Below are 26,638 nucleotides of genomic sequence, written 5' to 3' on the forward strand. Positions count from 1 at the left end.
CAACCCTCCCCCATCAGGGTCACGTGAAGACACGGGAGCAGGTGGTGGCTGGTCGTATGAACATTTATGCGACCACTGACGCTGGGATCACCCGTCTCGTAAAGACACTGTCCAGAAGAAGGAAAAGGTAAACCATTTCTGCAGGGGGGAAAAAATTGCCAAGAACAATCATGGTCGCCCACGTCACGAACGAACGATATGTACTTCGATAATACATTTACTTTGTACTCTGTACGTTTCTCCAGTTTTGCCTGGAAGCCGCCGGGTCTGCTCAGTATTTACAGCATTTCTTGCCTGACAACGCCTCGCCGTGTATTGCTTTTCTCGACTGTTACGTAAGGTGTGGTAGGTCGGTCGCAACAATCGGGGCGGTTAGAGCGCAGGTAGGCGGCACTCATCCCACTGCTGCGGTTACAGTTACTGGTTCGGTGACCTGCTCTCTACTTTCGTGTTTCACATTTGATCGCAGGTCACTGACGTGGGAGTGGGGACGAGCTAAGAGCGAACTTTGGTTGCAAAGTTTTGAGAGGGAAAACCAAGAAGGAGCCCCTGTTGGGAAGGAAATAAACACCGCGGAAAGGTGGAGGAGACGACTAATCAAACCAGGTCAGTCGTGTTGGGTGTAATAGAGATGATACTGAATGAGTTGAAGCAAATTGGGAGAGGAGAAAATTAAGGTAGAATTTGGAGCTCGGAAAAGAGCATGGTTCTTAACTCCAGAACGGTTTGTGTAACTGAATTGGAACTTCGTTAAAACAGGGTTGATTGTGGAAAAATACCCACGATTAAAATCTTACCACGTAAATTTAAAGAGAGCTTTTCCATTTTTTGTCACTTTGGGGTTCTGGAAATCGCAGGAAAGTGCATATTTACTTGCCCGCCCCTGCCTGCCCTCGAAGAGGTGAGTAGTGAGTTGTCTTCTTGAACTGAAACAGTCCCTATGGATCTGTAAAATCTTGAGTTCGACGACAATGGATATACTGGTTAGGATGGCGTACCTCTAATAGGGGAACCTGCAAATGTTGGTGTCCGCATGTTTATCTTCTTTGTCAGTGGAGTTGGTAGATTTGGAAAATTCAAACGGAATAGTCTGTAGTTGACTCAAAAATCAAAGTCGAAAATATAATTTATTATTAAAATACGTATACTGTGTTAGAAGGTAGAAATCTACAGCACATTACAGGCCCTTCAGTGCAAAATGTTGTGCCGACCGTGTAACCTACTCTAGAAATTGCCTATAATTTCCCGAGCATGTAGCCCTCTATTTTTCTAAGCTCCATGTACCTACTTGAGAGGCTCTTAAAAAGACCCTATTATATCCGCTTCCACTACCACCGCCGGAATCCACGCACCCACCACTTACCGCTGATATACCCTCGCTATCCATCTCCAAGCACCTTAAAACTATGCCACTTCGTGTTAGCTATTTCAACCCTGGGAAAAGGCCTCTGGCTATCCCTCCCTCCCCCCCCTTTTTCATCTTATACGTATGTTGTATGCTAATTAATTGTTCAACGTGATTTCCTTTTTGGAAAAAGTGGCATTGACTTTGCCCGATTGCCTTTAATTTTTCTTAGTGTTCAGTTTAATCTTTAATAATTGCTTCTACACAGATTTCCACTGCATATCCTGCTTACCCAATCTTCCACTATAATCGTTCTGTTTCTAGAACCAAAGTGGGTATGTTCACATTTATCCATGTATATGAGCTTGAAATTCATTTTCTTTACAGGAAAATAAAGAATATAGTTTTTGCAAAAACTGTACATAAAGACTATGCAAAAGAAGACAAATTGTGCAAATTTTAAAAAATGATACTGACAGAATGATCTGTAAAGAATCCTTGAAAGTGAGGCTGTAGGATATAGAATCAGTTCAGGGTTGTGATTGAAGTTATTCCCTCTGGTTTAGGAGCCTGATGGTTGAAGGGTAATAACTGTTCCTGAAGCTGGTCTTGTAGCACTTAGGCTTATGTACTTCCTGCCCAACGGTAGTTGAGGGAAAGAGGGCAGGACCTGGATTGTGGAGGTCTTTGATGATGGATGCTACTTTCTGGGATGGTGCTTCTTGTAAATGTGATGAATGGTGGGAGGACTTTTCCTGTGAAGGACAGTGTAGCTATCTATCACTTTTTGTAACCCATTCCTGGGCATTTGTGTTTCCACACCAGGTCCTGATACAACCCGTTAGGGTACTGTCTGCAGTGCATCTGTGGATGTTTGTCAGTGTTTCGGGCGGGCATGCTGAATCTACACACACTTCTAAGAAACTAGAGACGTTGCTGTACTGGCTTTGTAATGCCGCTTTGATGTGATAATGCCAAGGAATTGAAAGCTACTGACTCTCTCCACCTCTGATCCCCCAATGGAAACTGACTCATTTCCCACTGCTGTGCCTGTATACACTGCATCTGGCAGAGGAAAGATGGTTGACTGGGAGATTGATCTGTTGATGGTGGCTTCCCTCACTTTACTAATGAAGGTAGAGAGATTGGGCGGCCAGGTTGGATTTGATTTACTTTTCATTAATAGGATTAATAGGACGACACTAGTGTCAAGCTGTATGGGTCCTAATGCCCTTCCCTTGGGCAACATCAGTGGCATGGAGAGGGGAGACTTGCAGCATAGGCAACTGCAGGTCTTCCATACAACCTTGTCCAAGCCCCAGTCATCATCGAAAATCAATGGACATCCGAAGAAGAGACATTAATAGGATGTACCTGATCAGTCCTCCACATCAGGAAGATGACAGCATTTTAAATACGGAATAGCATTGTCAAAAGCACAATTAGAACATAAACAGCACAGTAAAAGCCCTTCAGCCCAAGATGTTGTGCCAACCTTTTAACCTACTCTAAGATCAATCTAACCTGGGGTCCATGGACCCCTTGCTTAATGGTATTTGGCCATGGCATAGAAAGGGTTGGGTACCTCTGTTCTAACCTTTACCTCCTACATTGCCCTTCATTTTTTTTATCATCCAGTACTAGTTCTCCAGCAATACACACAAGCTGCTGGAAGAACTCAGCAGGTCATGCATTATTTATGGCAGGAAATGAACAGTCGACCTTTTGGGTCGAGTCCAAAGGAAGAGGGAAGAAACCAGAACTTTTAAATTGCAGCTGGAATGAAGTCTGATACTTTCATCTTTGCTTTATCCATTATTGATTTTAAGGATACTTATGAACTCATTACTTTTGAATGGTGAAATTAAAAAAAAAATTACTTACAAAACAATTTACTTAGGTCGATGTATTTTGTGTACTGTCTGATATGGAGGAACTGTTGCACAGGATCAGAAAAAGCTGCAGAAAGTTGCAAATTCAGCCAGCTCCATTACGGGCACTAGCCTCCCCAGCACTGAGGACATATATTCAAAGGGCAATGCTTCAAAAAGGCAGCATCCATCATTAAGGGCCCCCATCACAAAAGATATACCCTCTTCTCTTTGCTACCATCAGGGAGGAGATACAGGAGCCTAAAGACAGGCACTCAGTGTTTAGAACTGCTTCCTCCCTTCCTCCATCAGATTTTTGAATGGAGAATGAACCCATGTAGACTGGCTCACTTTTTTCTTTTTGCACTACTTAATTTATATTTTTAATATACATCTCATTACAATTTATAGATTTTTATTGTATTGCAATTGTTACGAATGTGCCACAGCTCTGAGGGGCCGAAGGGTGCGGGGTAGCCCCCTCCTTTGTGAGAATCGCAAGATCACTATTAAGTCAGTTCAGGAGACCCAGGAAATGAGAGAAAGACATGCAGAATCCACAAAGAGTTGGAATGTGTCCTGGCCTCCGAAAGGCGGACCCATTGATGCCGGCTATTGTCTCTTGGAGACAGACTTGTGTATTGCATCCCGCACGATGCATTGAAGCCCCAGGCAATGAACCGAGGAGGAGGTCGGTGGAGGGATTGCATCATCCCAACCTGATTGACACCTGAGATCCTGTGAGTCAGGATAAAAAGAGGGTCTGTGGGAACAGCCCCTCAGATGCACCAGAAGAAACGCTAGCGATCCCGTAATAGCAAAAACCAGTGGAAGGCCACGTGCATCCGTTTCCATTTGCCCCAGAATCGGCGGCCTTTACCACGGAAGAACGGTTTTTAGCTAACAACGGGGAAATCAACTCCCAACAACTCTCGAAGGATTGACATAAAAGGAATGGGCAAGTTTTAACCCGTCTTTCTCTCCAACCAAAGAGCTGCAGCTGGAATGAACTAAAGTGACTTTTATATTTCCATCGGACAATACATTATCCCCTAGACAACGATAGAGCTATTTCTTACTGATTATTATTATACCTGCGCTTTTAGATTTTGACAACGTATCTTATCTGTGTGTTTGCATTGATATTATTTTTGTGTATTTTTATCAATAAATACTGTTAAAAATAGTACCATCAGACTTCAACGGACCTCTCTATCTTTGCTGGTAAGTGACCCAGTTACGTGGTACGTAACACAATGTACTGCTGCCACAAAACAGCACACTTCATGACATATGCCAGTGATACTAAACATGATTCTGATTCCCGCTACTACCTTCAGTTTATTTTTTAACCAGCCTGATCTATGGACTTTACTCAGTGTCCTTTCACTATATGTGCTCTCCCACTCTGGGATAAATGAATTTCCTAATATGCACATCTCCATGATGTGAGTTAAAATACATGATCTAATATGTAAACAGAAATAAAGCAGAAGTTTTAAAATTTCCCCTCAGGCCCATGTTCAGTTAAAACAAACACCAGTTTCAGGAATAGTTATTACTCCACAACCATCAAGCTGCTGAATCAGGATGGTTAACTTCACCCACCTCAGCAATGAGCTGACACCACTATTTATGCACTCAGTTTAAAGGACTCTACAACTTAGTATCAATTATTTACTACTTAAATTATTATTTGCACTATTTGTCTTCTGCACATGCATTATTGTTACTTTTAGATTTTCATAAATTCTATTGTCTTTATTTTCCTGTAATTGCTGCTAGAAAATGAATCTCAAGGTAGTATATGTCAACATATACAGTACATACTTTGATGAACTTACTTCGAAGTTTGATCTGGAATATCACTAATTGTAATCTTTTTTAAAAAAATAATGTTGCTCACCTTTTGTCCTACAGAAACCAAAGTCTTTCTTTCCTTTCTTTAGATTTCTTACCATTCTAGATTGACAGCACAAATAAAGGCAATGAGTCTGCAAGAAAATTTAATGGAAGAGGTGGCCCCAATAATATCTGTCAAATCTTCTTCAAAGATCTCAATAGTGGGCACTGGGAGAGTTGGCATGTCATGTGCCATTTGCATTCTAGAGAAGGTAATGTCTCACTTTTATTATTCATTGTTGAAATTCTATATTTCTCTCCTTTTTAATAAGGATCCATATGTAAAGACAAAGTTGAGTTTATTGTAAATCGCACAAGTACATGTATGCAGAGGTGCAATGAAAACTTACTTGCAGCCACATCACAGACACAACATCATACAAGTAGCATTCACAAGAAAAACATGAACATGTGTTGTACACACTTCCTACAAGAAAACACAATTAGAACAAATAAAGATCATTTTAGTGTAAAGTGGTCATCGTGTTGCTAATGTAAAGTGATTAGGATTTTGCCAGAACTGACTTGTTGAAGGGAAGCCAGAGAGTGGTGAATCTGTAGAATTTGTTGCCACAGGTGGCTGTGCAAGCCAAATCATTGCGTATATTTAAGGCAGAGGTTGCTAGATTCTTGATCAGTCAGGGGATGAAGGGATACTGGGAGAAGGCAAGAGATTGGTGCTGAGGGGGAAATGGATCAGTCCTGACGAAATGGCAGAGCAGACTCGATGACCCAAATGGCCTAATTCTGCTCCTGTATCTGTTAGTCTTATGAAAGCAGTAATTAGCAGCAATCCAATAATAGTTGTGAAAAGATGGCATAGCCCAGATCCAATAAAGAAATTAATCAGCAAGCAAAGTGCATTTATATTGAAACTTTTTGAATCTTGTATATTGAGACTAATCAGGGAACACCTGATCCTAGGTAGACTCAAAGTGAAATCACTTTGGTCTTCACAATAGACTCAAGCCTCTGACATGACATATATAGGAATATCTGATGTAGTCGATGAAGGTGAGGGATACCATTCTGATACAAGGCATACTGCATTTTAGATATCCCAATTGTCACTATGGCTTTGGGACTGACCGACTTTCTAGAGAACAGTGTAACCAATTAAGTATGCTTGCAGAATTGTCTGAAAATATAACACACTGTTAACACATAAAGCTTTCCTGCTGACAACAGTGGCTTTTTCTCAGTAAGTAACCCGTTTTAGTGGTGTTAGTTGTGAGGAGTTGTCTGATTGTCAATCTGTTGAGGAAGTTTCTCAGCAAGGTATATTGGTATATAGGGAGCATGTGAGCAAATTTTATTCATGCGACTTAATGCCTCAGAACATCTGATTAAACTGATATTAAAATTCTCTCTGACATTGTTATCTAAAGCTATAAAAGCAACTTCCAGTCTCTGCATGTGCACAGTTATATATAGAACAATTATTCTACTCATAGGGCATCTTAAATGTAGAACTTGATAAACAATAGTGTTTGGTGATGACCTTTAAGTGCTATAGATGGATGATACCCATCGTCTTTGAGCCAATGTTTGGATATTTCTGATTAAAGGAAGCTCTGAATGCTGGATCACTTAGAATCACCTTAAAGCCAGTGTTTTCCAATTTTTCCTTTTACAGAGTTTAGCTGATGAATTGGTCCTTGTCGATAAGATGGCAGACAGAGTTAAGGGGGAAGCGATGGATCTGTTGCATGGTAGCCTGTTTCTAAAATCCAAGATAACATCAGATACAGGTGTGTAACAGGCTGTGGGATTTATTATGACATAATTTAATCAAAAATTTGAAGCATTATCAAATTTTAAGCTGTCTATCCACCTATTTATCAATTGTCTGCTAGCATTTCTAACAAGCATCACATGTATTAGAAAGAGTACAGTGCTAACACTGAAATCCCTAGCAGCACATTCGTATGCCATGTGTCATTTTCATTGTACAGAATATAATGTCTTGCATTCATTATTCAGTGTCAAAGTTCTATCCTTATATCTTAAAAAAAAAAAAATTCAGATGTAATAAAATAATTAATGAAAGAGCATTTATATTCCTTGATTCCTGAACTTTGTTCGCTGAACTGAACAGGGAGTCACCCAGTTCCCGTGATGTTAGGACCTAGGAAGACTCAGAAGGAAATCACTTGGGGATTTTCAAAATAGACCCAATTCTTATTATTTTGACAGAAGCTCACTGGTAATATTAGATGCATTCAGCAAAGGGGAGGGGTGCCACTGGGTCACTCTGCTTTGATTCATCTCTGATACAAGGCATTCTGCTAGTATCTAGGATTCCATCAGCCCTGGGACTGACTGCCTTTCTGGATCACTGGATAGCTGATAAAATATTTTGACTGTACAAAATATTTGCCAGAGGAGGAATTATATAGGATATGATCAACAATGCTCATTTTAGCTTGTTCCATAAGCTCCCAGTCTAATGAAATAGGGTCACCCTTCGACCCAACTTATTTGTGCCAACAATTGTGCATACGTAATTAATCCCATTTTCCTGTGTTGGTTCTGTATCCCTCTAACTCTTTCCTATCCATGAGTCTGTCCAAATATTGTTTAAACATTGTAAGTGTTCCACCTCTACCACTTCCTCTGGCAGCCTGTTGTGTAAACCGATCATCATCTGTGTGGAAAACAAACTTTCCCCTTGGATTTCTTTTAAATCTTTCCCCATCAGCTTAAACCTAGACCCTCCAGTTTCAAATCCCCTACTCTTGGAAAAAGACTATCACTGTCCATCTTATCTATGCCCCTCATGATTTTGTAAACCTCTATAAAGTTGCAAGTTTGGGAAATTGGCCCTGGCCTATCCAGTCTCTCCTTATAATTCAAAGGGTCCAGTCTTACTACATCCTTGTGAATCTTTTCTCCCCCCTCTCTAGCTTAATCACATCCTTCTGTAATATGCCACTCATAACTATATGCAATAATTCAAATATCGTCTCACCAACAACTACTCTTGTACTCGGTGCCCTGACTGATGAAGGCAAGAGTGCCAAGTTTTTTTCACCTGTCTGTTCTACAACACTCCCTGGGGCCTTACCATTCACTGTGCGTCCTGCTCTGGTTCAATTTCCCAAAATGCATCACTTCAACCTGTGAGTTAAATTCCACCTGCCATTTCTTTGTCCATTTTCCCCAGCAGGTCTTGACCCTGATGTAAATAATCTTCATTGTCTACCATACAACCATTTTATTTCTGTTAACTCCAAACTTACTAATCATGACACACATCCAAATCATTGTTTGACAAATAGCTGGAAAGCCAAGACTGATCAGTGCGGCACATCACAATGATGCTAAGCAATCAGTTTAGCTGTACTGCAGATGCTCCTACAATAATAAAATCGCTCCATTAAAAAATGCACTAGACTTGAAGGAAAGCAAACACAGTTAGTTGGCCTCCAATGTGAGAAACATCCTTCCCATGTCACCCTGACACCTTCCACCGGGCCAAATTTGTATCCAGTTGTCTAGCACACCCTGGGTCCCATGTGATCTAACCTTCCAGACTAGCCTACCGTGCAGGGAAAAAATAGACAGATTAGCATTTGTTCTGTGTATTTTAAAACCTAAGTATAGCTCACAGCTTATTACGTCAATAATAGTATATTAGAAATGTGGTTTTAACGCAGGAAACGTGACAGCCGTAAAAAAAAAAGATTAAAAGATAAGGAATGGCCTGTACATCGAAGCTTACACTGAAATGCATCATTGCACAAATCAGATCAGTTTTCCCTGTGCTGGGCAGCTCACAAGTGTTGTCATGTTTCCAGTGCCAACATAGCGTGCCCACAACTCACGAACCATAACTGTACATTTGTGGAACATGGGAGGAAAACGGAGCACCCAGAGGAGATCCAGGGGGAGAGTATACAAACATACAGACAATAACAACACGAGTGAATCTGCAGATGCTGGAAATAAATAAAAAACACAAAATGCTGGCAGAACTCAGCAGGCCAGACAGCATCTATGGGAGGAGGCAATAACGATGTTTCGGGCCGAAACCCTTCATCAGGAGGGCTCCTCCTGACTTCATCCTTCATCAGGACTCCTGATGAAGGGTTTTGGCCCGAAACGTTGTTATTACCTCCTCCCATAGATGCAGTCTGGCCTGCTGAGTTCTGCCAGCATTTTGTGTTTTTTATACAGACAATAAACACTGATCTCACAGCCAATGTTGGAAATCTTTACCCCCCCCACACCCACTCTCCACTTTCTGCAGGGATTCCCTTGTTCATCAATCCTTCCCTACTAATTGCCCTCCTGGCATTTATCCCTGCAAGTGAGAGAAATGGTACACCTGCCTATTCACCTCCTCCATCACCTCCAGTCAGGGCCCCGAACAGTCCTTCCAGGTGAGGCAACATTTCACCTGTGAATCTGCTGGGTCGTCTGTTGTAATCCAGTGCTCATGATTCGGCCTCCTCTACATTGGCGAAACCCGATGTAAATTGGGGGACTGCTTTGCTGAGCACCTCGACAAAGTGGAATTTCCCATTGGCCAACCATTTTAATTCCTATCTCAATTCCCATTCTGACACGTCAGTCCATGACACCACTTGCCACGATGAGGCCACTGTCAGGATGGAGGAGCAACACTTGATGTTTCATCTAGGTAGCCTCCAACCTGGATTTGATTTCTCCTTCTGGTAGATTTTCCCCTCCCTTACAATAACCTGTTTTCAACTAAAAGAGAAACAAGCAATGTTCTGTTAAACAGATAGTAAGCTCTTTAGTAGCTTGTTTTGTATTTGAAGAGGGAGTGTTAATATGAATACTGGAAGGAACTCCCTGCATATCAATGAGCTGTGCCCCAGGATCTTCTGTATTCATTGAAGAGAGAAGGCAGGGCTTCTGTTTACTCTCTCTCTGGCTATCCATCCCATAGGATGATGATGGTTCCTTTCAGTCAGTCAGTGGGGTTTGATATGTGTGTCCTGGAGTTCATTCAAACCACAGCATCTTTGATGCTGTGGCACTCTCTCAGCAAGTACAGGAAGCATACTTTAATTTTCAACTTACCAAAGTTGAAGAGGTAGTCATGGGGGACAGCAAAATGGCAGATGAACTGAATAAGTATTTTGCATCAGTGTTCACTGTGGAAGGCACTAGCTGTATGGTGGAAGCTCCATGTGTCAGGGGTAATGAAGTGCATAACTAGAGAGAAGGTTCTTGGGAAACCGCATGGTCTGAAGGTAACTAAGTCAGCTGGACCAGATCAGGTACACACCACAGTTCTGAAAGCGGTGGCTAAGGAGTTCGTTGGAGCATTATTAATGATCTTTCAAGAATCAGTAGATCCTGGAATGGTTCCGGAAGACTGGAAAATTGCAAATGTCACTCCACTCTTCAGGATGGGAGAAAGGCAGAAGAAAGGAAACTATAGGCCAATTAATCTGCCCTCAGTGGTTGGGAAGATGCTGGATTTAATTATTAAGGATGAGGTCTTGGGGTACTTAAAGGCACATGATAAAATAGGCCAAAGTCAGCATGGTTTCCTCAAGGGAAAATCTTGCTTGACAGATCTGTAGGAATTGTTTGGAAAAAAAATAACAAGCAGGAGAGTCAAAGAAGAATCAGTTGATGTTGTGTACTTGGATTTTCAGAGGGACTTTGACAAGGTGCCACACATGGAGCTCCTTAACAAGCTACGAGGCCATAGTATTACAGGAAAGATTCTTCCATGGATAAAGCAGATGCTGATTGGTAGGAGGCAAAAAGTGGGAATAAAGGGAGCCTATTCTGGCTGGCTGCCGGTGACTAGTGGTGTTCCACAGGGGTCTGTGTTGGAACCGATTCTTTTTACGTTTTATATCAGTGATTTGGATGGTGGAATTAATTGCTTTGTTGCAAAGGTTGCAGATGATAAGAAGATATATGGAGGGGCAGGTAGTTTTGAGGAAGTAGAGAGGCTATAGAAGGAATTAGACAGATTAGGAGACTGGGCAAAGAAATAGCATATGAAATACAGTGTCAGTAAGTGTATGGTCTTACACCTTGGTAGAAGAAAGGGTTGACTATTTTCTGAATGGAGAGAAAATTAAAAAAGCTGAGGTGCAAAGGGACTTGGGAGTCCTTATTGCAGGATTTCGTAAAGGTTAATTTGCAGGATGAGTCTGTGGTGAGGAAGGCAAGTGTGATGTTAGCATTGATTTCAAGAGGACTAGAATATAAAAGCAAGGATGAAACTTTATATCTCATGGGTGAGACTTGGAATGCTGTTATCGATTTTGGGCCCCTTATCTTAGAAAGGGTGTGCTGAAGCTGGAGAGAATTCAAAGGGGGTTCATTAAAATGATTCCAGGATTGAATAGCTTGTCATGAAGAATGTTTGATGGCTTTGGGCCTATATTCACTCGAATTCAGAAGAATGAGGGATGACCTCATTGAAACCTATCAAATGGTGAAAGGTCACAATAGAGTGAATGTGGTGAGGACATTTCATTTGGTGGTGGAGTCTAAGACCAGAGGACATGACCCCCATTTAGAACGGAGATGAGGAAGAATTCTCTTAGCCAGAGAGTGGTGAATCTGTGGCATTTGTTGCCACAGGGTGCTAGGAGGCCAAGTCTCTATGTATATTTCAGGCAGAGTTTGATTGGTCAGAGCATGAAGGGATACAGGAATAAGGCAGGAGACTGGGGCTGAGAGGAAAATTGGATCAGCCATGATGTAATGGTGGAGTAGATTCAGTGAGCTGGATTGCCTAATTCTGCTGCTATGTCTTGTGGTTTTGATTTTGGGGCAAGAATTTTACCAACAGAGCTCAGCTAGTACAGCATGTGTTACAAAAGCAACACTAAGCAAGGTTGTCAAGTACGTATTAGGCTATTTCTTGGTTGCCTGAATATTTTGAGTTAGAAGCCAATGCCCCAGGTCTTTTTAAAAACAGTGCATAGTATTAAGTCAAATGCTGTTCTTGGCAGCTGGTTAAGCAACTGACTACAATGCTTGCTTTTTGCTGCTTGCAATAATTTAGAAAAAAGATTGCTAAACTAATTATACAGATACTGACTCTTGTGCAATTATTTTAAATTCCAAAAGTGTTTCAAAAGTAACAGCTCCTAAAGTATAACAAGTTACTAAAGAGCTTGCTGATTGTTTAACAAGATCATTACTAGTTTTTCTTTACTGGTAAATGAGTTGTGTCAAATGCATTCACATTGTTTTATGTTGTAACCCTAATGAATGGTCTCAGCCCAAAACATCATTTATTATTCTCCATTGATGCTGCCTGACCTGCTGAGTTCCTCCAGCATTTTGTGTTTGCTGCTCTGGATTTCCAGCATCTACAGAATCTCTTGCGTTTATGTAAGCATCAGTCCTGTTCTTTCTCTTGAGTTCAGCAGTTCTCAGGCAATTGGAATAATATTACCAAATTTGACTTGTATAACAGAGTTTGCATTTCAGTGCGGGCTTAATTACTGGTGTCCGATACCATGCAGATTTGCAGTGCTGAGGAATGATGTTGTACTGATAATATTGGTGTAAAGACTTTGCATAGTGCAAGCTTGGCTGCATTTCATAAACTTAAAATACCTGCCTTTCATCAGGGATTAATTCTATTTGTCATATACATTTACATATATTAGGAATTAGCTTGGTGTGTTGGTGCAGCAAAAACTTTCAACAATTATAAAGTAATTTGTGAAATATAAACAGATAAAAGTATGTGAATGGAATAAAAAGTGCACAAATATCAGTGTAATTTACAATGTAAGCAGCATTATAAAAAGTGGTTTAACTGACTGACTTTCTTTTCTGTATGATCGTTCGTTCTATAGATTATAAAGCAACACAAGACTCTAAGATATGTATCATCTGTGCTGGTGAGGTGGCAAAAGATGAAAAACCAGATAAAAGTCTGCTGCAGAAGAATATTGCTATTTTCAAGGAAATTATCCCTCAAGTGGCTAAGCATAGTCCAAATGCAATTTTGCTTATTGTTACTCAGCCAGGTAAAGTTGATTGATTAAGTATTTCAATGAATGTCATCAGCTCCATCTATGCAGTCATGGGGAAAACATAAAACTACTTCCAGGCACTGGTGGATTTGAACCCAGGTCTCTCGTGCTGCTACACTACCATGCCACCCTAGTAGTTCCTATTTGAATACAATAGCCATTGACTGCTTTTGATCAAAAAGCCAAGTGGTTAGACTTGTATGATAAAACAATATAAGTGATAGAGTTCACCATTTCCAGGACCATTGGATAAATGACCAATTTTGACAAAGAGTAAACTGCTATTTAAACTTCCAAAATAATTTTTACTCTTTTGTATTTAATTGTGAGCATCTTCTAAAGACCTCTGGAGGTTCCAAGTAGAGTAAACCTATCTCTAATTAAAACAATTTTACATTTTAACTTGAGAACACTTTAAATAACAGAACAATCAACCACACCAAAAAAAATCAATTTCACCTAGTCAAGTTTAATTTTAATTGTGTTTGATTACTTTCTCCTGGATTGGTTTACTTTGTAGTGGATCTATTGACCTACGTTGCTTGGAAACTCAGTGGATTTCCAAAAAGCCGTGTTATTGGTACTGGTACTAACTTGGACACCGCAAGACTTCGTTATTTACTTGGTGCAAAATTGAAAATTAATCCAGTGAATGTTCATGCCTATGTCATTGGTGAACAAGGACATAGAAGTGGTGAGTGAATATCTGTCAATTCCGTCAACGTTGATAAAACATGGTTAAAGATATTTTATGCTGGGCTATGAAATGCACAATTCTGCAACAAAAATATCACTTTACATTCCAAGATGAATCCTCCAAAGTGACATGATCAGAGTAACAAATGGAAAACTTCAAATCAAATTGTTCATGTCATTGATGCCTCATGAAACGTGGTAGATTTTTGTGAACAGCACATAGCTGGACAAGTCTCCAGCTTAAAAGAAATAGAGCAATGGATGCAGAATATCTCCCCGTTTCCATTGCACCTACTGAAAGAAACAGGAATTCCAGTCATTTGCTTGCTTATATCATTCTTTCAGCATAAATGCCAATGTTGTAACTATTATAACTGTTCAACTAGAGGCATATCTGGTTCTGGAGAACATGTGGACTCAGATATTTTCTCCCATAGACTAAAGGGTACTCAGTACATTAAATGCTTTCTCAACATCAAATGTATTTATTTTATTTAGAATTCCTTCCAGCCTAATGATCTAGCACTACCCATTTATAATCGCATGACCAATTAATCTATTAACCAGTACACCTTTGGACTGTGGGAGGAAACCAGAGCACCTGGAAGAAACCCCATGTGGCCAAAGGGGAAAACATACAAACTCTTTACAAACGGTGGCAGATTTGAACCTGGGTTGAAGCTAGTATTATGCCACCACGTGTGTGAAGACTAGTGAACATGATGATTATGACATGGATTTTCTATGTGGCATGCTGGCCGAATGCGGTCATGACTACTTCAGTCCTGTCTTTCCATGCCTGCCCTTCAGTTCACAGAGCCTCCCTGTCCCCCATCATTCACCACCGGACATAGTAGGGTTACAAAAGATGGATCTGATTTCTTGGTTGTAAGATCATTTGGTTCAATCTATTGCACATCAGGCATTTGCCTTTCTGCACACATGTAAACCTGTGTTAGTAGTTTCCTGTTGGCAGGAAACTGAGACTGGAAGGAGAGGGGTACCCTTAGGGTTAGAAGACCTTGAAAGGGTTTGGAAGGAAACATGTTGAGGTAAGAGGATGTGGCAGAATATTTGTCAGTGTACATTTGTGTTTGTGATTGAAGTGAATGTCCATGGAATTCATCACCATCGAGGGCTGTGGAGGCCAAGTCATTAGATTTATTTTAAGGTAGAGATTGATAGGTTCTTGGCTGGGTGTGGGGGGTGCAGATTGAGAGTTTATGGGGAGAAGATGGGAAATGAGGGGGGTAAAACAGGATTTGAAAGGCAGAGCATGATCATTCTGCTCCTCTACCTCAAGCCTGCTGTGCAGCAGAGTCTGGCCTTCACCCATCTTAATTTCTTTGCCATTGTACCTTTGTGTGGTAGGTGAACTGCAATGGCCCCTCAACTACATCTCTCCCCACACCCCCCGTCACACCTGAAGATTCTAGACCCAGGAACATTGAGTTGCCCCAGCCTTGCATTTCTTTCGTCTTACTGCTGTGTTAAGTAACAATATAATTTTTCACGTGTGCCTGTCAGCGGTGACCCTTGGTGCTCTTGCTAATGAAGTATTTGGTGACAGAAGGTCATTTACTGAACAGTCTTCTGTAAATATCTTTCAATATATTGTTAACAGTGCTCTCACAACATGAAAACAATGCAGTCTGTTTTTCTTACATTACTGATTATTTACCTCTCCCACTTAATTATTTTGCAAGAGCAGCTTTTTCCAGCAGATAACAACGGAAAACTATGGCAACAGTTTCAGTTTCAATGATAATGATAGAGTAAATGCAGGGAGGCGCTTACATGGAAAAATTACTTCTCTTGATCATTTATTTCCTGACATTATGTGATGATAAATATATTTTTGATTGTCCAAGAACTTGTTGATATTCCCTGTGATTAGTTTTGCCTTTATTTAAATTACTGCACTTATTGCTTAATGGTGTACAAAATGTGTGTCTGCTACCTTGTGCTGTGTTTTTTTTTCTGTAGTTGCTGTTTGGAGTAGTACAAATGTGGCTGGTATTAATCTAAGCAATTTGGTTGGAGGAGATACAAAGCAAGATGTAAATGAAATTCATAAAATGGTCATTGACAGGTAAGTGTTAGTGGGTTCTTGTTAAAGCCTACTCATAACAACAGATTATAGCAGGAATATCCCTGGTATAGGGCTCTGCTTTACAATGGGGAAGGTAACAACAATTTTTTTTTGGTTTTTAACTTTATTGTAAAGCAGTCTTGTGCTCTCTCTGCTCCACCTTTTCATCATAGTTGATCCATTTTCCCTCTCAGCCCCAGTCTCCTGCCTTTTTCCCCATATCCCTTCGTACCCTGACTAAACTAGAATCTATCAACCTCTGCCTTAAATATACCCAATGACTTGGTCTCCATGGCCACCTGTGTCAAAGAATTCCACAGATTCACCACTCTCTGGTTAAAGAAACTTCTCCTCATCTCCATTCTAAAAGGACGTAAGGGCACAATCGCAATGGCTCTTCAGATGGCCTTAGATCACCTAGAAAATACAAACACCTGTGTCAGAATGCTGATCATTGTCTATTCCAACTGAAATGGGTCCTACCAAATCTATCATCTTGTAGCTGTACCCGAGAAGTTCTAGACCAGAATGCCATCGCAGTATTCCTGGACCCAGGATTCTTCAAGGATTTTGGGAGAACATTAACTTTAAGCCCCACCTTAAACGTTACGTGGAGTTTTCTATTTGGTGCTGGATGACCATGTAAAACTGATGTGGGAACACTGCCTTCAGATTACCCAACTTCACATTCACACAGCATTATAATTGCCTATAAAATGTAGTGTGGTAATCTCATCTTGGGATTCAGATGGAATCAAGAGATGGAAAAGCAGAAGTGATTTGTAGATGAAGTAAACTGAGAATTTTGATCCTTAATGAACTGTAAAAATTCTCCGTTTTACATTGTACCATTGTAATTAATAAATCCTAAATTGTCACAGCAGAAAAGGGCATTCAGCTCATTTGAATCAAGTCAGTGCTGGCTTCAGGGACTGAAATGTGGCTATCGCATTCTCCTGTTCTTTCTCATTGACCTACAAATCATTATACAATTACCTTTATTTGAAAGCCCAATGGACAAATTCCACTACCTTTTCATTCAGTGAGTTTCAGCTCCCACCACCACACTGTGTATAAATGTTTGTGCTTTACATTTATGGAGAGCACAAAAAGGCGTCTGACAGTTGATAGTAGAATGGTGTGATTTAAAACTTCAAAGGAGCAGTTGGGATTTAAGGTTTTTTTTTTGTTTTCTTACCATAGTGCCAATGAAGTTATAAAGCTGAAAGGATGCATTTCCTGGGCCATTGGTTTAAGTGTGGCGAATATTGTTAATTCAATTTGTAGAAACCTCAAGAGTGTCCAACTGGTGTCCACTAATGCAAAGGTAAGTTTTAACCAGCTGTCATTCATGTGAAGACCATGTATTGTTTCAATATTGGTGAAACTCGCTCAAGGTATAGCAGTTCTGTGTGTGCCAATTGCGCTTTTTAAAAAAAAGATAGAAAAATCAGGCATTAGCCAAATTTACTGTTGGAGAGAAAAATTTCAGGTATTTGCAGAAGATCTTTTGGATGAAGTATTTACTTAAAGGCATCTACTCACTAAACATTTTAAATGTGATTATAGTACAGATCCAGGTTCCGCTCGATATATTATTCTTGAACCTGACAGGCAGCGGTTATCATATCAAAGGTGCTTCTTCCAGGGCAGAACCCACACTGTGTCTTGGGCAGGTTCTTTGATGATTAGGTGGTTGAGAATGGTGTGGACTGGGACCTTTTCAGCCATCAACAGCAGCGAGATGTCCCGGTAGTTACTGCAGTCAGCTTTGCTGCCTTTGTTCTTGAAAAGAAGTATGATCGAAATGTCCCTGAATTCATTGGAATGTCGTCGTCTTCCGGAATGCTCATTAGAATGTTATGGAAGGCCTGTAGTGCGACTGGATCCATTGACTTGAAGATCTTGGCAGGGATTCAGTCAAAACCAAAGGCTTTTCCAGAATTTAAATGAGGAATGGCTTCTTTGACTTCAACCATTGTGGGATGGAGGTCGAGGCTGTTGGCAGTGGGTTTCTGGAGGATCTGCTCAGGTGCAGCCTGGTCTACAGTGGAGGGCCTGTTGAGCAAGTTGCTCAAGTGCTCATTCCACCTGTCATTAATGCTCTTTTTCTATCTGAGTAAGACTGTGCTATCTGCTGACAGAGCGGATGTCGGCATGGCTTGTGTAGTCCATAGCTTACTTTAATGGGACTGAAGAGCATCTTGAAGTTTTTGGTGTCAGCATAGCACTGATTCCTGCCTTTCTCTCCCACCATTCAGTTCACATTCTGCGTAGTACGGTCTGTGCTTGACTGTGAGTATGTTTGAAGTGATCGTGTTTTGGGATTAGGCCGTTGAGAATGATGCGAGCTCTGCTCCCTTTGTTCTTGAAAAGAGGTATGATCGAAACGTCTCTGAATTCATTGGTATTGTTGAAAATGGTGCCAGTGAACTACACAACTAGCGACAACTTCCTGAAGACAGTTCGTGAAACTACTTTTACTTCTTTCAAATATGATTCTGCTGAACCTGTGATTTACATTTTGAGCCAATAGAGTGATCTGGTGCTTTGTTGTCTCTGAGGGAGTTCGGTGAGGCTGGGAGCAGAGTGTGTGGCCTGGAAGCCTGGATGCAGGCACTCCATTTACAGGCATGCCTGATTTACTCATTGCTCCTCTCCAACTGAGGTGTCGCGCAAGGTTGAAGTCAACGAAGACCAGAGTGGGGATGGGTTGGTGTTCCGCCTCATCTGCCTGCGTTTGACCGGTCTTCCTCTCCTTCCCGCTAGCCGCTGTCGGAGCAAAGTGCAGGAGTGTTGGGATCCACGTTGCAAGGATTGATCAGCGAGGCTTGTGTTGTGGACTCGTTCTGGAGGACTTTGAGGTTCATGATGTGTGTGTGTGTTTCTGGATTCTGGTTTTTTTTTTGCTATTTTTGAGTGGTTTGATCAGGATGATGGATGTGGACTCTGAAGACTGGCTCTGTGGCTTGCAGTTGGCTATCAGTGCAGAACTGAACTAAACAGAATACTCCTGAAGCCCTAGTCTGATGCTGATATTCTATGTGTTGTTCACATGATTTTTGCTGTGTGCACAGTTTGTTCTTTTTTTCATGCAGTGGGTGTTCGATGTTTTTCTTTGAATGGCTACCATGGTATTTCTTTGTTTCGTTGCTGCCTGCAGGATGACATATCTCAGAGTTATATTCTGTATACATACTTTGATAATAAATGTACTTTGAACCTTTAGGATGGAAGAAATGGCATTCAGCCACATGAGAGATCATTCTACTTCTCCTTAAGTAACCTGATGATATTGTCATCATTTTTCATCAAACCAATCCTGATTAATTTTCTTTTTTTGGTCCAAGGGCTGATTTTGCTGATTTCATCACTGTTGTCTTGTATTGATCCCACTTCTGTGCTTCCCTTCCATTCAGGGGCCTCTAGGACACCAATGCGTCACAAAACTGTTTGTAAGTTGCCCTCAGCGCCGCAACTTGTTGGTATTAGGAGCCTGTCGGATTAGTTTTGGTTTCTTTCGGTGGCAGGTGGACGATGAGCATTAAGAGGATTAATTTAACCATGGCGACAATCAGTCCAGCACTCTGCTGCTTGCAAGACTGTAGTGATCTTAAAATCACGAGTGTCCCAAATTGATCAAGTGCCATTGCTTGGATCTGGGGTGCATCCATGTTATTTTGTATTTGTTGGCCTGTCTAAAGAAAGTGTTAAGTGATAGCCATGTTGTTTTGGTATAGAAACTGAGCAGCAGTAAGCCATTGTTTTGAGTTTACCAACACTGTGATGTCCTGGTACCTCTTTACAGTTATTGGGGTAATTGCCTACCCTGGCATTGAAGTGGCTCATCAGGATGAGCTAGTCACTTGGATGTGTTGCTTTCATGATTTGACCAAGATTAGCTTAGAAGTTCTCTTGGATTTCATCATTGCATGTCATAGCAGATGTGTAATTGATCTCATTGAAACCTGTCGAATGATGTGGGGGGGATGTTCCCTATGGCGGGGGAGTTTAAGACCAGAAGGCACAGCCTCAGCGTACAAGGACATCCATTTAGAATGGAGATGTGGAATTTCTCTCGCCAGAGACTGATGAATCTTGGCCACAGGCAGGATATTTAAGGCAGAGGTTGATAGATTCTTGATTAGCCGGGGCATGAAGGGGTACAGGGAGAAGGTGAAAGATTGGGGGTTGAGGGGCAAATGGATCAGCTATGATGAAATGGCAGGGAATGATGGGCCAAACGGCCTAATTCTGCACCTACATCTTATGATCTTTTAGCACTGTAAACCGTGATGTGACGAGAGCGGTTGAGCAGAAAGCAAAGTGTGATTAGTCGCCTATTGACACAGTGTTGATAGATGAGGAAGGAGTGAAGTCCTGATAGCTAATCCTACTCCATGTATTTGATCATCACTTACTGGTTTGCCTTTCCAGAAGGTGGTATAACTGCCCTTAGACTCAGAAATAGAACCTTGGTCTGCAAGCCTGGCCTTGCTGAACGAAGCAGTTTCGATGTTGTAAGGTGCCAGCTCTCATGCCATGAGGGCCATTCTTCACTCAGGTATCACTATTCTCATTGTCCAACAGAGTTAGGATGTTCCAAGCTCCAAAAATCATTTAGGTTTTCATGAGTTTTTAACCGCTGTATGGGTAAAACTGCCAGCCCACGACATGCTGACCAGTTGTTTCGGGACAAGCAATGTTTGCGACACCTTCTCTAGTCGCCTACCTCATCTGAGGGTGAGCAGTGCTGATCCTGAATAGGGAAGCTCAATAACCCAGGATGTGTCCGTACTCCTGTGCTGTCCTGGGATCAGAGCCGAATGACTTGAGTTTGCAGGCGACCTCTGTGCAGGTTTGGAACTACATTTGCTCTCCACAGAATGCTGCAGGACTGCCTTTCCTGGCTGTCTACTCTCACTGGTGATCTCACTTGCTCTGTCCACTGGAACCAACTTTGCACGCTGGGATAGGCATATTGCTGTCTTGCCGACGTTTGAGGCAAACCGGCCACCCACTTAGTTTAGCCCACCTGTCAAAGCGGTGTGCCAGGGTGTAGCCGTTGTTGCATGTAAACAGCTATTTGGAGTCACAGGTGAGAGTTGAGTATCAGGTGAGGGCTGAAGGTGGAGGGACTGTCCTGGAGGGGATACAACAAGCCCCTGCACTAGAGGTGCTACCCCTCCCTGGACACCCCATACAGCCATGTGATTAATGTAATTACAGAAACGACAAAAGACTATTTAAGTCACACCCTATCAATTAGAGTCACACCCCATCAATTAGAAGGAAAAAAATGAATATATTTGCATCCTGGAAAGTGGCAAGACAAGTTAAATCTGTCTGGAAATCATTTAGGAGCCATGGCTTTATTATTTGAGTTATTTAATCCAAGGAAGTTATGGTGAACCTGACAGAACAGCTAAACCAGTCAGTGTTCATTATGCCATAGAAAATAAGAAGAGGAGTGGGCCATTGCCTCTTTGAGCCTGCTCTACCATTGAATGTGATTGAAGCCAATTATATACCCATACTTTCTCCATTACCCCTTTATGTCTTTCGCATTCTTTTCCTTCTCAAGTACAGTGGGCAAATTGACCTCCGTAAACCTCTGATTGTGATTTTTGTCAATTCACACCCCTCTGAGTGAAGGCTCTTCTTGCTCTGTCTATGACTGTAACCTTCCCCTATCCCCCAGCTTGTATTAAATCCTTTACCAAGGACAACGATACCTGCCCCCTCCCCATTCAGTCTGTCTAGCCCTGTTAGAATTTGTGACAGCAAGTCTGGCTGAGGCACTTGGCAACCCATGGTAGATTTCCTATATGTAGGCCTCTGTTAGTCTCGATAGACCATGGATTTGCACCTTGGAAAGGGGGGCATTGGAAAGTTTCCGGGGTGCAAGCCTGGGCAGGGTTTTTTTTATGGAAGACTGGCAGTTGCCCAAGCTGCAAGTCTCCCCTCTCCACACCACCAATGTTGTCCAAGGGAAGGATGTTAGAACCCATACGGTGTTAAGTGCCTTGCTCAAGGACACACTCGCAGCCTCAGCCAAGGCTCGAACTAGCGACCTTCAGATCACTAGATGAAGGCCTTAACCACTTGGCCACACGCTGACACATATCCTATATGGAGGTAAAGTTAAAGAAGAAAAAAACATTCTCAACCAAATATTGTAAGGAAAGAGTTAAAATTCGCCAGAAATCATTTTGGATTCCTCCTTGGTGTTTGCAAGAATGTGCAACACAAGACAGTTGTAGTAAGATAAAATAGTATTAGCTTAGAATGTGCGAGCCACAGCCTTCACATATATTTATGACAAATACTTAATATTAATAATTGTAATTAAATGAAAAATGTAAATCTTCTGTAGTTCTGCTCTACTGGTGGGATCTAATGTCACAGGGACCACACTTTCTAATACAATTGTGTAAAAGAACTCTTCCTGTCTTTGCTGCTGGGAACATTTTAGAAAGATGTAATCATGGTATTCCCACCAAGTCCTATAAATTTTGCTTCAGTGAGTTTTAGAATACAGGGCAACATCAAATCATAGTTTAAAATACCATCACTAAAGGAGGAAGCAAGGTGACCGGGTGGGCCTGTTTACCAAATGTTAACAATTACCAACGTCAAAAATGTAAGTGCATGTAACATACGACATAAAAAGTGCTGGAGGAACTCAGCAGGTCAAGCAGCATAAATAGAAAGGAATAACCAGTCGACATTTTGGACTGAGACCCTTCGTCAGGACTGGAAAGGAAGGGGAAAGAAACCAGAATAAGGAGTGGAGGGGAGGGAAGCTAGGAGATATGTGAAGGTAGGTGGGGTTGAGGAGAAAATGAAGTGAGAGGGAGGTGATAGGTGGAAAAAGTAAAGGGCTGACGAAGAAGGAGTATGATAGGAGAAGAGAATGGATTTATCTATTAGGTGAATTTTCAGTGAGAGTTCTTGTTCGACTCCAGATAAATGAGGGAAAATCTCAGAATGATTATGTATTAAGATACCTCTTTTTCTGATTTCCTTTTGTTGAATAATTGCACATATCCAGGCCTGTATCTTTATACCAACTAAAGCCTTCTGCATTGTTATTTGTTCCACTCATACTTCAGGATGAACACAAGATCAAAGCGGACGTGTTTCTCAGTCTTCCCTGCCTTATGGGTGCCACGGGAGTATGCGGAATCATCAAACAAAACCTGGAGGAGGATGAGGCAAAAAAACTGAGATGTAACGTGGAACATCTCTTGAAGGCCCAGCAAGAAATTGTACTTTGAAAACAATGACAAATGATGGTTTTCTTTGCACCGTTAGACCATTTTTGGAACATACATGATTGTCTCATTTTATGCATATTAGTCAAGTGGTTTGTTGATTGAGTTGTATGAAAATTAAGTGCTGCTTGCTAAAGTTAAATGAAACCAATAACAGATACAGTAAAATGCAAATCAATATTACAAGTATGGTAACGTATTGTGAATTCTCTCACTTGAAGATACCATCCATGTCATAATTGCGACAAAGGTGAATGAATGAATGAATGAAGGGTTAATAGCAAAGGACAACATTGAATCAGTGATTAGATTTCCCTCCTTCCTCTCTGGAGAAGCACATTTCCCAACTGAGGAGAACAATAAATTCCTCAAGGTTAACAGGTGCGCAAACAATAAATTAATTAGAAATGGTCAGTGTCAGAAAAGGTTAGGATATATATTATGAAAACAAAGGTGATGCATTTTGGTAAGTCAGATAGTGTTAAGACATGTATTTTACTGCCCTCGGAGTGCATACATACAAAGCTATGTAGCGAGCTAAACACATTCTCGTGAATCACCAGAGAAGGAAGCTTCCGACAGGGTTTTAATGAGATCTTACTTGTGAAAGATATTGTTATTTCATGGCCAAATGAAGAGAGGATGAAGATGGATGTCTTTCCATCCTGTGCTTTGAGTCATATCCAAACTACCTGCACAGTATATTAAAAAAAACTGTTTATGTCCAAGATTATGTCTGTACAAAATCAACTGCGCCTCTAGAGGTCAGAACACTCCCCACCTGGCATCCATAGGATGTCAAACTTAACCTTTGAAACGGAAAGTCAAATGATCATTTCATGAAATCTTTGGTAAAAGAAGGATGGTGTCAGAGATTGGTCTTAAAGTCTTACTACACATACACAGTCTTTAACCATTATCACTTTGAAAGTATCGACCTTGATGTCATTCCTGGTGGGGATCAGCAAGAAATGCTGGACCTGTTAACCTTGAGGAAAGGGTGAGCTGATTAGCTTGGAGCCCTCTTTGGTGTGATCATTCGGGCTAAGATCAGTCAGAACATAGTTCCTTAAGATGTTAGAAAGGATTTGTAGCTCAGGTTGAGGATGTTGTTGTTGAGTGGTTTACAGATGTTGTTACCCAGCTGGACAACATCATCAGTGCAACTTCAAATGAAGTGTTGGTGATCTACATTGTTCGTCTGTTATGCGTCCTGTTTCTAGTCAGTTTGTGTGTGTGTGTGTATATGTGCCATTTCTATTGGTTACCAATTACATAATCCACTATTGGTTCATTAAAATCAGGTGATAATTATTGTCCGGGCTGTGTTAGTCGACTGTTATGTAGGATTAATGTTGTCCTCGTTGATTGACGATTGTAATCGGGTGTGAATTGCCTCCGAGGCCCTGACTGCACTGCATAGGAGGGAGGTCATGTCTGAGATTTTGTAGACCTTTGGCCAGGACTTCAGATGGGAAATGTTGCATCACCTCAGCATGGTTGGATGCAATTGTATGCAGTCTGAGATTAGACTGCGCCAACATGTCTTGCACTGTTTTCAGCATGCTGATTGCTTCTAGTGCACTAGAAAATTATTTAAGATCATTATCAACATAGAAATATCTCTGTCTACCTCTCTCCTTCTCTCCCTTGATATCTGCCCTTTTAATGCCATAGATTGTACAGTTGATGAGGGACAGTTACCAAATGCATGAACTCTCGTGCAGTACTCCAGACTCTCATTGTCTAGTTGCTGGCGATGAAACTACAAGAATTTGAGGTGGTCTCCATGATTCTCTCTCACTAGGAAGCTGTGGAATATTTGTTTGATGTCTGCCATCACTGCAACGGACTGAGTTCTGAAGTGCATGAGGACCCGAGGAGACTATTTCTGAGGTCTGGACCCTGCAAGAGCACATCATTCAGTGATATGCCTTTGAACTAAGCACTTGAACTGAAGACGTTGCATATTTGTGCAGGTTTCTGGGGGTGCTAAACACCAAAGATGGGCAAATACTAGTTTTCTTAGTTGGGATCTGGTAGAGGCGCTAACTCAGCATGATTGTTCCTGAAGACTCTCTCCATGTAATGATCCTTCATTTCTGGTTTCCTGCTCAATGTGCAACTGATGGACGTGAGTCGGTGAAGAGTCTGCTCTCTGTTGTTTCGTAGTAGTTGTTGTGGAGAGTGAAAAGGAAGGGGTGCTACCCAACTGTTTGACTTTACTAAATTCTTTGTTCATGATTCAAAGGAAGACCTCATCTTCGATGAAAGGTGCCAGCTTATAATCATCTGCTTATTGACTGAAGACCAACGTGCCTAAATCTGGTTGAGCAGAGGTAAGTATGTCAAGGCACTTGGTTTGCTTGCCTGCAATCTTCTCTTTCATACAGATTCTACTCTCACAAGGTCCAAAATGTCTGGGGTGACATTATACCAACAGTGGGTGGACGAGCACCATGAAGTCAGACTGCACCCACTATAATCCAACCCAGGTCTGGTTGTTGGGCATAAGGTGATTATTGTTGTGCTGCTCACATACTTATGTGGATGAAATGGTGTCTCTTGCCAAGCAACTGGAGAATCTCTGCAGAAGAGACAAGTAGGGGAATCTTGTCAGTTATGGCCTAAGATGTGAATGAACATGTGCAGCTTCAGGAGTTGACATTTCTTCCCCATTATGAAGTTGGTCACACTCAATGAGGGTTGGTAAGTGTAAGTAGGGCTCCCCTCCCTTTAACTTCGTGACAAATCTACTGGCTCCTCTTCTTGCAACTTCTGATGTTACATATGTTATAAAACAAATGGGGAATAAAAACTTTGACTACTGAATATGTAAAAGAATGTTGATTTTACCAGGGACACTGCTCAGATCATCTAATATCACCTATGCCATTATTTTTTGTTCAGGGTGATCTTTTGGGTAGATATGAGCAGGATTTGCCTTGGAACCTTTTCCCTCATACTGGTAAATTCAGGCTACTGTGCTGTCCTTCAGAAGTGCAACATCACCTTCCTTCCTCAATGATAGAGCATGACTCTGGCCATTTGTGGCCATCGTCGTGGCTATCCCTCGAGGTCGAGGATGATGGTCTTCGTTCTGTTGATCTATTTATGGGCTCTCAAGTGGCTTATGAGTCCAATCTTGGCTTTGAAAGTTCTTCTGCATTCAGGACAGGTAGCTCCAAATGGCAGATCGGGCTTTGGTTGTTGCTGCCTCTCTTTCCGTTTTCTTCTCTTCTAATTCTGCACATCTGTTGGTTTCGAAAGTTGCTGTTCCTTCTCGGATGATGGCTTACCAGAGTTTCCTGTCCTTGGCATTGGTTTCCCAATTGTTGATGTTACATTTCTTCATGTTGGCTTTTATGATGTCTTTGAATCTCTTCTGTTGTCCGCCTCTTTTACGTTTGCCTTCTTTAAGCTGGGAGTAGAAGATTTGTTTCGGCAGACGTTCGTCTTTC

The 26,638-nt window shown here is 41.4% G+C and overlaps 1 protein-coding gene across 2 annotated transcripts; it reads left to right on the forward strand.

Moving 5' to 3' along the window:
- On the forward strand, positions 1 to 23,363 carry LOC140729694 (L-lactate dehydrogenase A chain-like). Of its 2 annotated transcripts, XM_073049770.1 has the most exons (10): positions 16 to 127; positions 246 to 383; positions 470 to 606; positions 5,166 to 5,330; positions 6,755 to 6,869; positions 12,933 to 13,106; positions 13,633 to 13,806; positions 15,795 to 15,900; positions 17,104 to 17,227; positions 23,016 to 23,363. In XM_073049770.1, exons 4-10 carry the CDS (start codon positions 5,205 to 5,207, stop codon positions 23,178 to 23,180), a joined length of 984 nt encoding a protein of 327 aa, XP_072905871.1. In that variant the 5' UTR covers positions 16 to 127; positions 246 to 383; positions 470 to 606; positions 5,166 to 5,204; the 3' UTR covers positions 23,181 to 23,363. The 2 variants fall into 2 exon arrangements, with proteins under 2 accessions (XP_072905870.1, XP_072905871.1); XM_073049769.1 differs by lacking the exon at positions 246 to 383 and having other exon boundaries at positions 1 to 127.
- Positions 23,364 to 26,638: the final 3,275 nt, after the last annotated feature.

Source organism: Hemitrygon akajei, chromosome 6, assembly GCF_048418815.1.
Source record: "Hemitrygon akajei chromosome 6, sHemAka1.3, whole genome shotgun sequence".
Taxonomy (NCBI): domain Eukaryota; kingdom Metazoa; phylum Chordata; class Chondrichthyes; order Myliobatiformes; family Dasyatidae; genus Hemitrygon; species Hemitrygon akajei.

Bases quoted from the DNA above. Each gene is read 5' to 3' on its own strand.
- LOC140729694 (XM_073049769.1), top strand. From the start codon at position 5,205: ATGAGTCTGCAAGAAAATTTAATGGAAGAGGTGGCCCCAATAATATCT. The intron at 6,870-12,932 runs GTGTGTAACAGG...TTCGTTCTATAG, and splicing joins CAAGATAACATCAGATACAG to ATTATAAAGCAACACAAGAC. The intron at 13,107-13,632 runs GTAAAGTTGATT...TTTACTTTGTAG, and splicing joins GCTTATTGTTACTCAGCCAG to TGGATCTATTGACCTACGTT.